The sequence below is a fragment of the Callionymus lyra genome, chromosome 1, assembly GCF_982586985.1.
Source record: "Callionymus lyra chromosome 1, fCalLyr1.hap1.1, whole genome shotgun sequence".
NCBI classification, from domain to species: Eukaryota; Metazoa; Chordata; class Actinopteri; order Syngnathiformes; family Callionymidae; genus Callionymus; species Callionymus lyra.
This window is the reverse complement of record NC_141818.1, coordinates 35,094,486-35,110,939: the sequence shown is the minus strand read 5'-3', so window position 1 is coordinate 35,110,939 and position 16,454 is coordinate 35,094,486. Positions and strand designations below refer to the sequence as shown.

The window sequence follows — 16,454 nt, the reverse complement described above, 5'->3', positions numbered from 1 at the left end:
GGGTCTGCAGTGAGAAAGAAATAATAGTCGTAGTTGCTGCTAAAGAAAATTAAAAAAAACAATCAACAAACACAGAAACTCTTCTTGAATGTGTGAGGAACTTTGTTGCCAAAGTTGGTATATGATATAAAAGCAACAAATATAAATATAACAACAATATAAAACACATGCCTCCAGACAGTCATTCATTTTGACACGAATATCACATTCCCATACATCTTTATTCTCTATTCTCCACTGTTTCCACAAACTGGATGACCTGAATGAACTGGATGAACTGGATTTTCAGCTTCTCAAGTTCATCGTCATTGCCATCAACTTGTGAATCACAACAATACAGTGCCCTGTGAAGGACCACTGTCCACCCAACCATGAAGGAGAAAGAGAAACAATTGAGTAAAAAAACTGTTGGAGTTTTAATAGTAATTTCCATCACCAATGCAGTCCTTCTGTTATATTACATGGAACTCTTTAAGGTAAGAAAATCCTATTTTTAAGAGCTCTCGTCACATGATGGTGGGACACATTGATCAAAAATACGATCATGAAAAAATTATTCTTACCATTGTTATAATAGAATTCTTGCCAATTCATGCAAGCCGATAAAAACATCAAGTAAAGTTTGTGAACGTGTTCAAATGACTCCTGTAAACATATGCATTATAATAAAAGATTAAAAGTAAAAATGATAATTAAACAAAATACAGCATAATACCGTATTTTCAATATAAAGCATTTCATTTTCTAAAATAAAATGGCGCCTTATTAACCAGAGAGCTTTATATTTGGATTAATTCAAGGTTGCGTGTGTGTGGTAAAAGTTTGAAAATAGACCATTCATTGATGGGGGACTTTCAAAACTCCTTTGGACAGTACAAGACAAATAAAGAAAATAAGTTAAAAGAGGTGTGTTATGAAAAATGAACTACAGAAAATTGGCAAGTTTGAACGTGTGTTTTTTATGTGATTTGAATACGGATATGATGACTGTCCGGTGGGACGGAGTTCCAGAGGCAGGAAGTACGGTGGCTGAATGCTCTGAACCCCATAGTGAACCCCATTCCAGATGGAGGCAGAGTGAGTTTGATGGAAGATGATGATCTGAGATTCTGGGAGCATCTATATATCTGTAGAGGAGTTCTTTCGGTTGTGGTGGGCTTTAAAATGTTTTTATAATTAATTAAGACCCCGTTCATACTAAGCCTATCGTGAGCCACTCAAGTTGTTGGAGAACAGTTGGAGGTTAGATGCAGTAATCCATATGGATGGTGATCAGAGAGTGAACCAGGATGGGGGTCCTAGCAGGAGGAGGAGGCTCAATGTTGCACGTGAGTGATGGAACGTGAGTATGGAAGGTAGAGGCCTTGACACATTGCACCGATTATCGGGCATCTGGTGCGGCCGGGCAGTCCTGTGTGGGTCGGCGCTCCCGAGTCCAGTCGGGAGTCGGCGTCCTAGTCGGTCCTATTCGGATGACAAAAGAGGCGGGTTCACGCATTCAGTCTGGAGTTGCAGTCGGGCTTAAATAAAAATACAATTACTTGTTCGATAAAGTGGGCAAGTATAAATTAAAAAACAAATTAAATGAAAACTAAATAATTTCTGAGGTGTTTATGATCCGAACTACAGACAGATAGAATGAGTTATGGAAAGGGAAATATTCTAACATTTTTTATTTTAAAACCGAATTATTTTGGAAGTCGAATGATTGTATTGCATTGTACAGTTGTGCGTTATTATTAGTAAAACAGTTTCAGCCAATCAGCGTCTTCGTCACATGTAGCGCGGACACTTCCATTGGTGTCAAAGTCACACCTATCGTCAGAGCAGGAAATGAAGCAACGGAAAGTGATTATGTTGACGAAGATCGTCTTTTTGTCAATATAAACGTTTTATTTGTGGTAAAAAGTATCATGCAAAATTCTATTGACATTTATTTGACTCATAAAAAATATTTTAAAGGGACGTTCGCATATGCGGCGTGTGACATCGCCACATAGGAAGTGGGGGGGACAATAAAATGTACCTAGGTACCCTCATGCACTTCTTCTGAGGATGTTACTGTAACACTTCAGATGAAACATTTTAAAACATCGCATCGATGCGGCGTCTTTCCTGTTTTAATGCAAATGTAACAACTTCTGCCACACTTTTTGCATTTTTTGACTCTATCGCATTTGCTGAAACCCTTGCTTCCTTGTTCTTTGTGTTTTTTGAAACAAGTCTGTGATCTGAAAGTTCTAGGACAATCTGTACATACAACAGGGTTCAAAGCATCTTTAACACAGTCGGGTTCCTTGCCGACATTATCGTGACAGACATCGGAGTGTGGTTTTTCGTAACCTTTGACACAAAAGGTAAAGAAATGTTTGTATCCTAAAAACCCTTTAGGGTTAAGGACGCCGTAATAATGCTCGTGAAGCAAAAAGTGGTACAGAAGATTTTCTCTATCTGGGAAATCTTTGGCAAAATTTTACGCTTCACAATCTCTTCAAAACGTTTGATATCTGTTAACGGGACAGCTGTCATGATCATCTAAACCTGCTCTGCTTTGGAGATATTTTCACTGTTTGATACACTCTTCAGATCTAACAGTCTAACAGATGGCTTATGGAAAAACAAAGTTGATCTGCACTTTCGCCCACCACGATGAGATGTTTCTTTTTAGCAAGGATTTCTGATAAATCGATCTTTATTGATCCCTCTGGAGGTCTTGTTCAGGAAATAGTTTTTTTTTCCAGCCAGCACACAGCAGTACATAACAAAAACTAAGTTTCTAAAGATGGCGGCGTGTGAACACTTCTCTCTCTCCCATCAGATCGGTGTTTTTGTGTTTTTTTCACCTATGTGCATATGTTCGTCTTGGTCGAGTTCGGTGAACTCAAGGCGCACGTACTCCCGTGAGTTTCTGCTCACCTGCCATTGTCACTATATATATATTTTACTCCTCAGACAAGAATGTGATTCTAATCTATATTTTTCTTTATAGATATACACGTATCAACAACCACCAATAAAGCCAAACCAGCAGAAATACAATACTTCATTGGAATCCACAGGAAGAATTTCAACATCAGAAGTAGATTTTTGCAAATTTCAACTCTTGAATGATAAAGAAACTCAAGAGGAACAACAGATACTCAAATCCATTGCTTGGCCCCAAACACCGCTGTTGCTTGGTAGGAAGCGCACAGATGTCTTCGGCAGTAGATTTTCAATTACCCGAAGAGATCAAGGACAACAGTGGCATGTTGGTGATGAACTGAAAGTAACAATCACAATGAAGGACTTCCTTGGAAAACCCAAGAAAGCTGGAGGTGATGTCCTAGCAGCCCGGATCTACAGTATGACTCATAGGGCTGGTGTACCTGGACACGTTATCGATCATGAAAATGGCTCCTACACAGCATTGTTTCCTTTGATCTGGAGTGGAACTACATTCGTTCAGGTGAGAGGGTGAAACAAGAACAACGATGAACAAAAAAACATTTTTATTCAACTTTTGTGGGGGTTTTTTTCTGAAGGTGACTCTTCTTCATACCAGTGAGGCGGTTGCTGTTGTAAGAAGAATGGACAAATATTACCCAGACAGGATTTACTTCAAAAGTATTTTCAGCCTAAATGGCAAATCTGAGAAAATGGCATGTAATTTCTGCTTAAGACCCACAAACCTACAAGTTTGTGATTTCACCGACATCAGCACCGGAGAACCTTGGTTCTGCTACAAGCCTAAAAAGCTGGGCTGTGAAACCAGAGTCAAACATTCTATGGGAGGCTATCGAAAGATAACTCTTATGACTGCGGAAAAGAATCTCTTCCAAAAGTAAGTAAAAAATATATGTCATATATCTTCAGTAAGGTTTTTTGGCTCAGACAGGTGCATCACGTTGAGGTAAGTAAGTAAATAATTATTTGTATTATTATTCTTTCTGGACGAGCGTCACAAACAGGGCCGGGTCTAGACAGGCATGTATGAAGGGGCAGCCACAAATCTTGAGGGGGCATTGTGCTGTTACTTACTTACTTACATGTAAGTTTGAGGGGGCACAACATTTATTTGAGGGGGCCAGGCCCCCTCTTGCCCCTGCCTAGACCCGGCCCTGGTCACAAAGCGCTTAAACAACAAAACAATAGATAGTCAAACTACTACTTTAAAAGTTCAAGACAACACAGAGACAAAAACAAGAAAGTGAAGAAAAAGCACAAATAAAAAGGTCTTTAGATGTTTCTTGAAAGAGTCAGTAGATCATCAAACTCAGAGGAAGATCGTTCTAAAGCTTAGGAGCAACAGTCTGGAAGGATTTCTCTCCTCTGGTCCTGAAGCGTGTTCAGGAACCATCAGAAGATTCTGATCCACAGACCTCAGAGCCCGAGCTGGGGTGTAAGGCTGGATCAGATCACTGATAGAAGGAGGAGCCTGAACATGAATAGCTTAGTAAGAACCAGGGGGCTGATGTACTAAGGGGATTTACGCACAAAAAAAATGCTGAGCAAGCTTTCCATGTCAAATTCCATATGTATTAACACTGAAAAGAGCGGGACAACGTTCATCATTTCCGCACAGTCTGTAGGTTGCGTACGCCCGAATAAGCTGGTTTGACCATTTCGCGACAATAGTCCAGACGAGAAGAAACAAACGCATGGATTACAAGCTCCAGATCATGTTCCGACAACATTTTCCTAAGTTTAGCGATTTTTCTCAGTTGAAGGAAACAGTTTCTGGTCAGTTTTCTGCAGTGTCGAACAAGAGACATGTCTTTATCAAATACAACACCCAGGTTTCTCAGGCTCAGTTTGACAGACTGACCTAAGTCACCCAAGTACTGACTCAACCCTGGAATCTTATCATCAGGAGCAATCACCAGTGTTTCAGTTTTGTCCACATGTAGCTGTAGAGTGTTTTCACTTAGCCATTGTTTGATTTCTAGCAAACAATTGACTAAGCTGTTCAGCCTTTGGGGCTCAGTTGGATCAAAAGAGCAGTAGAGCTGGATGTCATCAGCAAAAATGTGATAAGAAACATCTGGAAATCTCTGAATGATTTTACCGAGGGGAATCAAGTACAGCAAAAACAATAAAGGACCCAGAACAGAACGTTGAGGGACTCCACACAACAGATCTGCCGATTCAGACCTCATTTGATTGGCAGATACACTAAAACTGCGCCCAGAAAGGTAAGATGAGAACCATTCTAACACAGACCCAGACAGTCCCACTTCATCCCCCAGTCTTCTCAGCAGGATCCGGTGATCAACTGTGTCAAAGGCTGAGGACAGATCCAAAAGAACCAGAACAGTGAATTTACCAGAGTCAGCCGACATCATGATGTCACTGGACACTTTCAATAAAGCTGTCTCCGTAGAGTGATGTTTACGGAAGCCAGACTGAAACTTCTCATGGATGTCGCTCTGATCCAGGAACAAAGACAGCTGCTCAGACACCACCTTCTCCATGATCTTAGACAAGAAAGGGAGCTTAGAAATAGGCCTGAAATTACTGAGGTCAGTCGGGTCTAAGCCTGGTTTTTTGAGCAGAGGCTCCACAATGGCATGTTTAAATGCATTGGGAAAAAACCCTGTGGAAAGGGAGAGGTTCACCATATTGGTAACCCAGGGGCCAATTACATCAAATACTTTGATAAAAAGCCTACAAGGAAGGACGTCATCTGAGCAAGAGGAGGGTGTCATCTTGTTCACTAGTGCCGAAATATCACCCAAAGATACAGCAGTGAAGGAGGACCAAGAGGAGGAGAGGGGCTCAGAGACAGTAGGGGTTCCAAACAAAGGGGGAGAGATTTTCTCTTTGATCAATTTAATTTTGTCAGTGAAAAATCTCAACAATACATTGCTTTATTAACTGCAGGCGAGACAGCTCCTTCTTGTTTAGACACGAAAATAAACTGTTACAATCATCTAAACGACACAAACACATGGATTATAAGCTCCAGATCATGTTGTGACATCTTTTTAGAGCTAGAACGACTTCACAAGAAAACCGGTCTCACAGTACACGCCCTCACATACAAAGAGGCACATTCCTCTGCTGCCAACACCCTCACCCTCACCACCAGGACCAAATATCGCACCATAGGGGACAGAGCCTTTGCCATCGCCGCCCCTACCATCTGGAATTCCATCCCCCTGGCCATCCGCAATGCCGACTCACTGCCGTCCTTCAAAAATCCCCTAAAAACCCTTCTTTTCAACATCACTTACAACACCTGACAAATCACCTGAAAAACCACTCTCCCCTCCGCCCCCCCTTATCTACTCTTTGTATTGTTCTTTTTGCGTATCTGTCTGTATACATGTCTGTATTGTATGTACTGTATTGTCCCTCTGTATCCTTCTTGTTCTGTGTCTTTGTAAAGCGTCTTTGGGTACCCAGAAAAGCGCTATATAAAACTTATGTATTATTATTATTATTTTCCTAAATTTAGAGATTTTTCTTAGTTGAAACAGTTTCTGGTCAGTTTTCTACAGAGTTGAACTAGAGACATGTCTTTGTCAAATACAACACCCAGATTTCTAAGGCTCAGTTTGACTGACCTAAATCACCCAACTACTGACTCAACCCTGGAAACTTATCATCAGCAATAACCAGAATTTCAGTTCTGTCCACATTTAGCTGCAAAGTGTTTTCACTCATAGTTTGATTTCTAGCAACAATTGACTAAGTTCAGCTTCCGGGGCTCAGTTGAATCAAATCAGTACCACCTTCTCTAAGAACCTGGACAAGAATGGAAGCTAAGAAATGGGCCTTAAATTAATGAGGAATGAGAACAGTGTAAGAATAACAAACAGAGTCAGAATCCAGAGTTTACCACCAGCAAGGAATGGGGGCGCTTCTCACGGCTCGTCCCAAAACACTGATGTTCCTATCTCCTTGCTGGCTTTTTATTTAAAGCTCAGAGAATGACAGACTTGAATACAAACACTTTGTTCATTTGTTGCTGGGCACAGCCAGCAAAGACCAGTCTTCTGTATGAGTCAGTGAGCGCGGCATAAGAGCCTGCACAGGCAGACCAACCTGCTTATCTTGTCAGACTGTGCACATGTAACTGGACACATTCCTTCCAGAGCCGCAGAAAGCATGACTAGATGTTTATTGTGATAAAACTATAAGCAACATATTTTATTTAACAGTTACAAACACTTTAAAAAAGGGCCTGCTCGAAAGGACGTCGTTCAAGCGAGAGGGGGCTAGGGGGGGTTCTCTTTGATCAACTTAATTTTGTCAGAAATCTCAACAATTCCTTGTCTGTCAGCTTCACAGTAGACAGGGTGGATTGGAGCAACAGGACACACAAAGTCCAAATGTTTCTCTCAAGGTGACATTATAGTCCAGTTCATCTTTAGTTAAGTTAGAGAACTAAACAGAATTTAGCTTTTTTGGTTTTAGGTCTTGGTCCAATGCAAACATAGTAAATTCATTATAATTTTGTAATTTAAAAAAAGGGGAGGTCTGTGCGGTATCTACTGAAAGAATTTGAAGGTTTCCTTGGTATCTTATTTACACCAACAAATGTATTTTTCATTCACATATTATGTGTAACTTTTTCAGTGGATTCAACATGAAAGTGAGACTCAAATCTGAAGGACCACAGTTGGTGAATGTGCTGCCACAAGAGAAAGGTAACCAAAGTAGAAATAATCAATGTTTAATGGATTTTTTGTTTTTAACAATTAATCAAAATCGTCTTTTTTGTCAATCAGAGCAGAACAAAAAAGTGCAGAACTGGAGACATTCTGGGTTTTACTATGGCAGTAAGTGGGAGGCCCTGGATGGGACCACAGTTCAGCATTTTAGTAACTCCGCTTCCATGAGTAAATGTCTACAAGGAAAGAAGATCTACATGTATGGAGACTCCACCGTCAGGCAGTGGTACGAATACCTTGTTACCACACTTCCAGGTAGATCATCTTAATTGTGGTGACACGTTAATACATTTTTTTTAAATCCTTAATTAATTGTTTGTTTTCTCTTTTAGATCTCAAGAACTTTGATTTGCATACTGCCCCAAAGACTGGACCTTACATGGCCACGGACGATGCAAACAACATCTTCATGATGTACCACACTCACAGTGTTCCCATTCGCATTCGTTCACTCTCAGTCAGTAAGATTCGTTATGTTGCTAATGAGCTGAATGCTATCGAGGGAGGTCCAGACACAGTCATCATTGTGGGCCTCTGGGCTCACTTTGGTTCATTTCCTGATGAGCTCTTTCTCAGAAGAATGCTGATAATCCGCAAGGCCATTGTGAAATTGCTTAACAGGTCTCCAGGAACACTGGTTGTCATCCGGAATGGGAATATCAAAGACCTGTCGAATTCTAAAGCAATATATAACAGTGACTGGACCACGATGCAGCATAATAGGATACTTAAAGCTCTGTTTCAAGGGGTGAATGTTCGGTGGGTGGACGCCTGGGAGATGACGTTGGCATATGGTTCTAAATTTATACTTCATCCTCTGCCACCAGTAATTAAAAACATGGTGGATCTTATCTTGTCATACATATGTCCTCTTAAATAAACTTTTTTCTTGCTTAAACTTCAAAATTCTGGCTTAGAATGTGAGATAAACGCGGACATTGACAGAATCACCTCGATAGTCTGGACCTCTCTGATTTCTGTATACATATATATATATTTTTTTGTGCAGGTGGAATTAAATTGGATATTGGACTCTGTGGAGTGTTGAACTGTAACTGAACATCTAAGAGATTAAAATGTTTTCTGGTCTCAGACTCACTTGGTTTGTGGTGTGCGGCTGGTTGGATGAACTGACAAATACTCGGATACGCCTTTGGAGAAATTCAATATTCCTGTAAGTGAATTACACACTCCCTTAAAACCTGCGAAACCAGTCGTTGAGAGTTGAACCCAGGTGCCTATGGTGTGTGGGAGTTTGATAGGGACTCACACAACTTGAGTAAACTAATTATGTTGAGATTCGGAGAATCATAAATTATGGCAGTTGCACTAAATTATTAAAGGGAAGAAACACAAAACAAACCAACAATGAAAGCAAAAACAAAGTGTATATACACATGGCTGTCGAACACAGAACGTTTGTGACAGGAAAGACACTCAGAATTAAAACAGAATGGCTGCCCTGGTCATGGTTCTGTTTTTCTATTGCTTGTTTTGAGGGTTATCTTATTTTATTCTTTTATACTGACACCACACAAACAATCCTACAATGTGTTTAAAACCCCTGAGTTATCTATCATAACCTCAGGTTCTACGAGTTGGTGCGAAGCCCTCTAACGGCTTCACTATTGGTTTACCCCGAGGCACCGCCTCGTCTCTGAGAAAGCTTAATGAACTCGCCACCCAGCAGTGGGCAGTCCACTTCCTATAAAGGCAGGAAGCACCCGCCGCACTTCCTCCAACTGAAAACTCAGCGAGAAGGGCGGCCGCTGGGCGACGAGGTTAGAGGGCTTCGCACCAACTCGTAGAACCTGAGGTTATGATAGATAACTCAGGGGTTCTACGTCATTGGTGCTCCGCCCTCTAACGGCTTCGCTATTGGTTTAACCCAAAGGCGAAGCCTGACGGGATAAATGTACCCCCAGCTGGACGCCGCTCCTGAAGCAGCATCGCTAGTCCACTGGAGCCGTGGGCCTTGAGGGGGGCACAGCAGCGCTCAAAACCGTATGAGCTACTGATCCCACCGTCACGTCGAGGAGATAGGCCTTAGTAAAGGTAGACGTGGCCCAAGAGGCAGCTGAGCAGATATCCTCTGCTGCCACACCCCGCAAAAGAGCCACTGAGGCTGCTACACCACGGGTGGAATGTGCCCTCAGACCGCTAGGAGCGGATCCACCCGCTGCTCGGTAGGCCCGGATAATGGCCGATCTCACCCAATGAGAGAACCTCTGGGAGGAGATCGCCTCTCCCCGTCGGCATCTACCGTCATCCATGGCGTTTCCTCTTTTCCGCCGCCAAACGTGACGTCCTCCACGGTGCCAGTGCTTGTTGACAGCGCTGTGGGGGAAGGAACAACCTCTGATCAACATAGACATGTCCGGACTAGTTCCACTCACCTCAGCTGTCAAGCTCTGTCGGGCACGAGCGCTGGTCGACGCGGAAGTAAACACAGCTGACTCAGCAGGTCTCGCGGACCTCTGCTCGTCTGTAAACAAAACACATGTGGTTGGAGTCTGCCCCTCATTCGTGTGGACAGACTCCGTTATTACACTCTCGGCATGACCCGGACGAAGGGGTTTAAAACCTCCTTCGAACTGTGTTCTGAGAGGAAACTCACGCCGTCTATGAACGGCGGAGCATGTTAGCTTAGCATTAGCGGCGAAAGTCTCTAATGACGCCTGTGAATACGTCACACTCATAGGCGGAAACACATGCACACTACTAACATCTCTCTCAGAACGAACCACAGAAACGTCATACGTTCTCTTGTTTTATTCCCTACACATGCCCTTGAATGAATAGGGGGGGGGAGCCCTCGGCCATCGACTCTGCTGCGGCTGCTAGCTCCCCGGCTCACGCTGCTGCTGGATCTTGGTGACGCTCACTCGTCGCACGCCGCCGCTGTTGCCGATGTTGTTGGTGCTGCTGGGGTGGCTGGTCTCTGGTGACGCTTCCCCCAAGCACCTGATGATGAGGCCGACGAACGGGATCTCCGTCTCCGAGCGCCGTATCCCCGTCGCGCCTCGTCATCACGCCCATGCAGGTGATGGCGGAGCTGCGCCGACTCCTGCCGGGCCATTCCTCTCAATGGTGCGTCCGTTCCATGGCGTTTCTCCGCCAAACGTTTCTCCGCCAAACGTGACGTCATCCATGACGTTTCTCCGCCAAACGTGACGTCATCCATGGCGCCGGGATTTTTTTGACAACGCTCATCGGCGGTCAAACCCCGTCAGCGCATGTCAACACGGAAGTGAAGTAAACACAGCTGATCAAGCCGGTCTCGTGGACATTTGCTTATCTGGAAACAAGACACATGGTTGAGTCTGCCCTTCATTCGTGTGGACAGACTCCGTTATTACAGTCTCGGCATGACCCGGACGAAGGGGTTTAAAACCTCCTCCGAACTGTGTTCTGAGAGGAAACTCTCGCCGTCTATGAACGGCGGAGCATGTTAGCTTAGCATTAGCGGCGAAAGTTTCTAATGACGCCTGTGAATACGTCACACTCACAGGCGGAAACACATGCGCACTAACACCTCTCTCAAGTGAACCCGTCGAGTGCGCTGCAGCAGGGCCATGTGGCCTGCAAGAGATACTTACCTGATCGCTCTCGCATACCTCATGGTCGACTCCATGCAGCGAGCCAGTCGTCCTTCTCGTCGACGTCTGTTCATGATCGAGGGACGACTCAGCTCGACTCATCAGGGTCCAACATGTTGGAACGTGAGCTTGTCGAGTGCACCGCACAGGACTGCCATGTTGTTTGTTTTCTTAAACAACATGGCATTAACCTGTGTTGATCATAATCATGATCTGAAGGGGCATGGGTCGACAAGCCTCGAACGCTTCCCGTCACTGTCAAAAGCCGTGGGAAGCGCTCGGAAGGCCACATAATCATCACGTGTGATTTGGGCCTCTAGGCAAAACGAAGCAGACATGTGTGTCTCCTCTTCAGGGAGTCTTCGTGCACACATGGTTCACTTCAATATTCATTCGCCATCATTACATTCCACTGTCAGGAGCTTTCTCGCTGAGTTGTAAAAGGATGAAGTGCGGCGGGTGCTTCCCGCCTTTATAGGAAGTGGACTGCCCCCTGCTGGGTGGGGAGTTCATTAAGCTTTATCAGAGACGAGGCGGTGCCTCGGGGTAAACCAATAGCGAAGCCGTTAGAGGGCGGAGCACCAATGACGTAGAACCTAAACTTCTTGGCAAAGATCAACAATAGCAGAAGAGAGGGTGTGCAGGTTTTTGTTCCAACCGAACAAGGATGCGCATTTTAACCAATGAGGTGTCAGCTGAAACAAGCAACACCAGACTGACAATCAACTGATTACACTCCTTAGACACCCGATTGGTCAAAATGTGTCCTCTTGATCGGTTGGAACGAAAACCTGCACACCCTGCGGCCCTTGAGGACCGAGTTTGCCCACCCCTGATATAGAAGAAGGAAGCAAGAGGTTGTCGAGTGGAAATTAGTGAACCCAGACCAGGTCAACGGGATGATGGATTTTATTAACTGTGGGTCGAAGCCCAGCAGGTAATTCTCAAAGCAATCCGTACGTTCATCACATTCTTACAGCATTCACTTTGACTTTATACAGGACACAGTGGGGTCCGCCCTCCGGACCTCCTTGGTATGACTCGTGTCTGGACACTCGGCCAAGACGATTTCACAAGATGTTTCCCAATCTCATTGCTTAAGATGATTGTCTCTCAGTGTGTATGTGGCTTCTCCAGTAGCCTCTAGGATGATGTCAATGATCTTGGACCAATAACCCTTTACGCCACCACATATCCACCCGTTGTTAGTTTCAACTCTAACACTACTGATAATGTTTTTATTGGTCTTAGATTATATATATATATGTTATATGACCGAGAGTAACTGTCTGAAGGTAATCAGAGTATGTTGTAATGATCACACATATGTTAATAACCGAGCTTCTAGTTGAATGTTTTAGAGCAGGGGTTTTCAAACTGGTCCAGAAAAGGCCCAGGGTGGTGTAGTTTTTTGTTCCAACCAGTCAAGCACACATGAGTTAACCAATCAGGTGTCAGCTTGTGAGCCAGTTGAATTGAGCCGGGTAACCAAGATAGCATGATCCCTTATCCCTCTTTTGTGCAATAGTCCTCAGGTCTGTCCACCACACCCAGATATTTGAGAGATTCAGTCAAACTGCCGACTTTTGTATTGTCTGCGAAAACCAATCTTCTCTGACTGGAGACAGCCAGGAGCGCTGGCAAAATATAGACGTATTAAAGCTCAAAACATAGATCTAGAGGATGTAGACTATTATCACACAAAATATCACAACAATTCAATATAGACTTGTTGAGAAATTATTAATGAAATCATATAGTTTTAAAACTTCATATGTGTGTGAAGAATGCTGATGAGATATGAAAGAACCAATTGTTTAGTGTTAAGATTTGAGATTAAGTTTTATTATTGTTTGTATTATTCAATTAAAGGAAAATAATAAAATAAAACAATATATTCTTGTGCTGAATGAATTTGCTTTAGTTCAGTTTTTGCATAATTTGTGTAAAATGGCAACAAACTTTCATCAAAATATTTATTTTCTACTACTTCTTTAAATTGTAAATTACATTTTTGCTATTCACTCAAACATATTCCACAGCTAATCCGAAGTGTGTTTGTGGAAACAAAATAAATATGTGCTAATGGTAATTTATTTAAAAAGAAAAGCACAACTTTGACATCAAATAAACATAAAAATAGAAGTTAATCATCAATAATGTACCACATTCAGAGCTGTATCCAAATCTGCGAGTCACAATAAGAGCCCCTCGAGTGGAGTTTCAGTTCACTTGTTGTAGTTGCCCAATACTGACCACTAGATGGCAAACGAGGACTGTCATTTTGGTGCAGATACAAAGAACAAGAATCAACCGCTTGTTTACATTTGTTGCAATGGCGACGATCCCTGAGCTTAAGTGCGGTGAGTCTCTTTCTTTAAAACTGTCTGTTTGTATAAACTTGTATAATATACTTTATTAACATCGTAGGGGTCCGATATTCTATTTTATAAACGTCCCTGTGTTATTTGTAATTAAACGCAATGTTTATCCTAATAAGTCATTCGTAGAAAACTTATTTTACTTAAAAAAAAAAGTTATTCAGAATAAGCTATTTGGCCAAGTACAATCCATATTAACATTATCGTTTTATTGTCACCCATGTGTCATTTCCGATAGACGGACTGTATTCGACACCGTAATGCATACATTTATAAAGAAAATAAAAGATTCTCTTGTCACAAAATGTCCTTTATTTGATGTTAGAAATTATAGTTTTGCTATTTTATAAAGGATTTACAGAGTCTGTAAAATAAACAAAATTACGCTTATTACACCCTATTTTGCTAACTAAGAGCCAATATATCTTAGCTTGCAGGGTATAACAACCATTGCTCCTGCAAGGGTTTACGGGTTTTTTTCGATATCTATGACATCACAAGAAGGAACCGTGTCTTTGTAATAGTAAGTAAGTAAGTAATTCTTATTTGTATAGCGCTTTTCCAGACCAGGGTCACAAAGCGCTTAAACAATCAAAACAATATTCAATAAAGTATATACTTTAAAGATCAAGATAAAACTGATAACACAACAGGAGTTCCAGAAAATCAAGGAAAAGCCTGAACAAATAAAAACGTCTTAAGATGTTTCTTGAAGGAGTCAGTAGATCATCAAACACAGAGGGAGAGGAAGATCGTTCCAAAGCTTAGGAGCAACAGCCTAGAAGGATTTCTCTCCTCTGGTCCTGAACTGTGTGCGTGGAACCATCAGTAGATTCTGATCCACAGACCTCAGAGCTCATGCTGGGGTGTAAGGCTGGATCAGATCACTGATGTAAGGAGGAGTCTGACCATGAATAGATCTGAAAGTAAGAACCAGAATTTAAAGTTGATCCTGAAAGAAACTGGAAGCCAGTGAAGAGTTTTAAGGATCGGAGAAATGTGAGTTAGTCAGGAAATGCAAGCGTTACAGGGTGTAAATCTAACTCTAGCATGGATTCATCCGACCCATCCTTACTTGAACGTAATTGTTTAGCTGTCAGGGACACCCTGGAGTCCAAAGGAGTGCTCGGTCCAATCAAGGCTCGGATCCGGGCGGAGGTGTTCGCTGCTCTGGATGACCAACGGCAGCCTCGCCCACAACTGTCACATGAAAACCTGCTGATCAATGAACTGATTCGAGAGTACCTGGAGTACAACCAGTACCGACACTCGTCGTCCGTGCTCACGGCAGGTATGTCATCATTTATTTTCTTCACTTAAGTCAGTTGGAGCTCAACAACTTGCTAATGTACACCATGTCAATGTTTGTTGTCCTAGAGTCAGGCCAGCCTGACGTCCCCTTGGACAGGAAGTTCTTGGCAAGTGAGCTGCACGTCTGCGAAGACGCCAGCTCAAGATCTGTGTAAGTGTCATTCCATACTAACGTCATTTCACCACAATTTCTGCATTTCTTTCAATCGATGTTTTATTTTCAGACCTCTTCTTTATGGGATGGTGTCCCACTTCATGAACAGCAGTGATAAAGAAGGAACAATACGTCTTCGAGCAACACAGGAGAGACAGTGATGTAACACATTTTTACAAGATAGTTGTGAACTTTCTCCAGCAAACACATTTTTTTCTTCCCAACAAGTGATGTTCTCTTCTTTGATTTCGGCTTAAAAAGTTATAATTATGTTTTATTTTAAAGTTCAGTTATTCCTGTTGTCATTTTAATAAATGTGACTATTTATATGTTTTTGCAAGTTTTATTTTCTTGCTTCATGGACAGCTTTTGGAGGTCGGATCATTTTTCTTCCCAATAGATAAATTTGAAGTTTTAAACTTTTAATTCGTCATGCAACGTTGCTTGGTTCCACATTTTGTGTCCCCCTAAGTAAGTGTGCTTTTTTCTCCCATGATGCATCTCTTTTCTCTGACCGAAAATGTTTCTCATCTTTTCTGCCTAACCTCTCTACTCTATGTCTATGTTCTTATTTTTCCTCTAAAAAAAGGCGTCTAAGAAAGAAATTAACGAAAAAGCTTGATGAACTTGTAAAAATCTTAATTTTTCTACGTATGTTTAATCATTTATTTCAGTATCGTCAAAAACAAAACTCTACCACAGAGTTTGTTCATTTAATTCTTAAGACCTTTTTACGACACTGACACTTTCTGAAGTAATGAGGTGCATTTTTGGCCATTTTGTCGGCATCATGTCCCCCTAAAGTACCATTAAAATCTTTATTAATAGTATTGACTGCAGCAAACTGACAAGGATGATGTCTGCTGCTGTGCTGAAATTAGAATGCAATTGCATTCCACATGGGTCAAACATATCTATAAACATATTTCCTCTCAACTAGATGACCATGTATGGACATTGGTGTGAAAAAAATAAATAAACAAAGTTGAGATGTGCTTACTCTGTGAAATAATTGTTGCTTTTTAAAGTCGCGAGACAAACGAGGTCCATGAGCTTTGTTCTTGCTTTTATGAAACTTGCTGCACCTTGTCATTGTCTGCTGTGTAATGGAGACCTAATTTCCCGTAGGAGATCTCCGGAGGGATTAATAAAGTCTAATCTTATCTAAATCGTATCTAATCCAGCAGCAGTTTCAATTGAAACACAAAGATAATAAAACACTGAACATTTGCACGTTAACTGTAAAAAAATCAATATTATTTCATACACACTATATTTAGATGTAAACCATTAAATAAATGTGATATAAAAAAATATATTTCAATGAGGGTGTTGAAATTACAGTGCAATA

The 16,454-nt window shown here is 42.0% G+C and overlaps 2 protein-coding genes across 3 annotated transcripts; both read left to right on the top strand.

Annotated features, from left to right (window-relative positions):
• The first annotated feature begins 333 nt into the window (after positions 1–333).
• Positions 334–8,746, top strand: LOC148089228 (NXPE family member 3-like). Of its 2 annotated transcripts, XM_087804530.1 has the most exons (6): positions 334–476; positions 2,990–3,448; positions 3,525–3,823; positions 7,564–7,634; positions 7,716–7,913; positions 7,991–8,746. In XM_087804530.1, exons 1-6 carry the CDS (start codon positions 372–374, stop codon positions 8,536–8,538), a joined length of 1,680 nt encoding a protein of 559 aa, XP_087660656.1. In that variant the 5' UTR covers positions 334–371; the 3' UTR covers positions 8,539–8,746. The 2 variants fall into 2 exon arrangements, with proteins under 2 accessions (XP_087660656.1, XP_087660648.1); XM_087804522.1 differs by having other exon boundaries at positions 7,564–7,913.
• A 3,528-nt stretch (positions 8,747–12,274) lies between these two features.
• cep20 (centrosomal protein 20) lies at positions 12,275–15,432 on the top strand. The gene is made up of 5 exons (XM_087804641.1): positions 12,275–12,291; positions 13,551–13,620; positions 14,732–14,929; positions 15,016–15,100; positions 15,174–15,432. The coding sequence occupies exons 2-5, from the start codon at positions 13,593–13,595 to the stop codon at positions 15,262–15,264; spliced, it is 402 nt and encodes a 133-aa protein (XP_087660767.1). The 5' UTR covers positions 12,275–12,291; positions 13,551–13,592; the 3' UTR covers positions 15,265–15,432.
• The last annotated feature ends 1,022 nt before the right edge of the window (positions 15,433–16,454 follow it).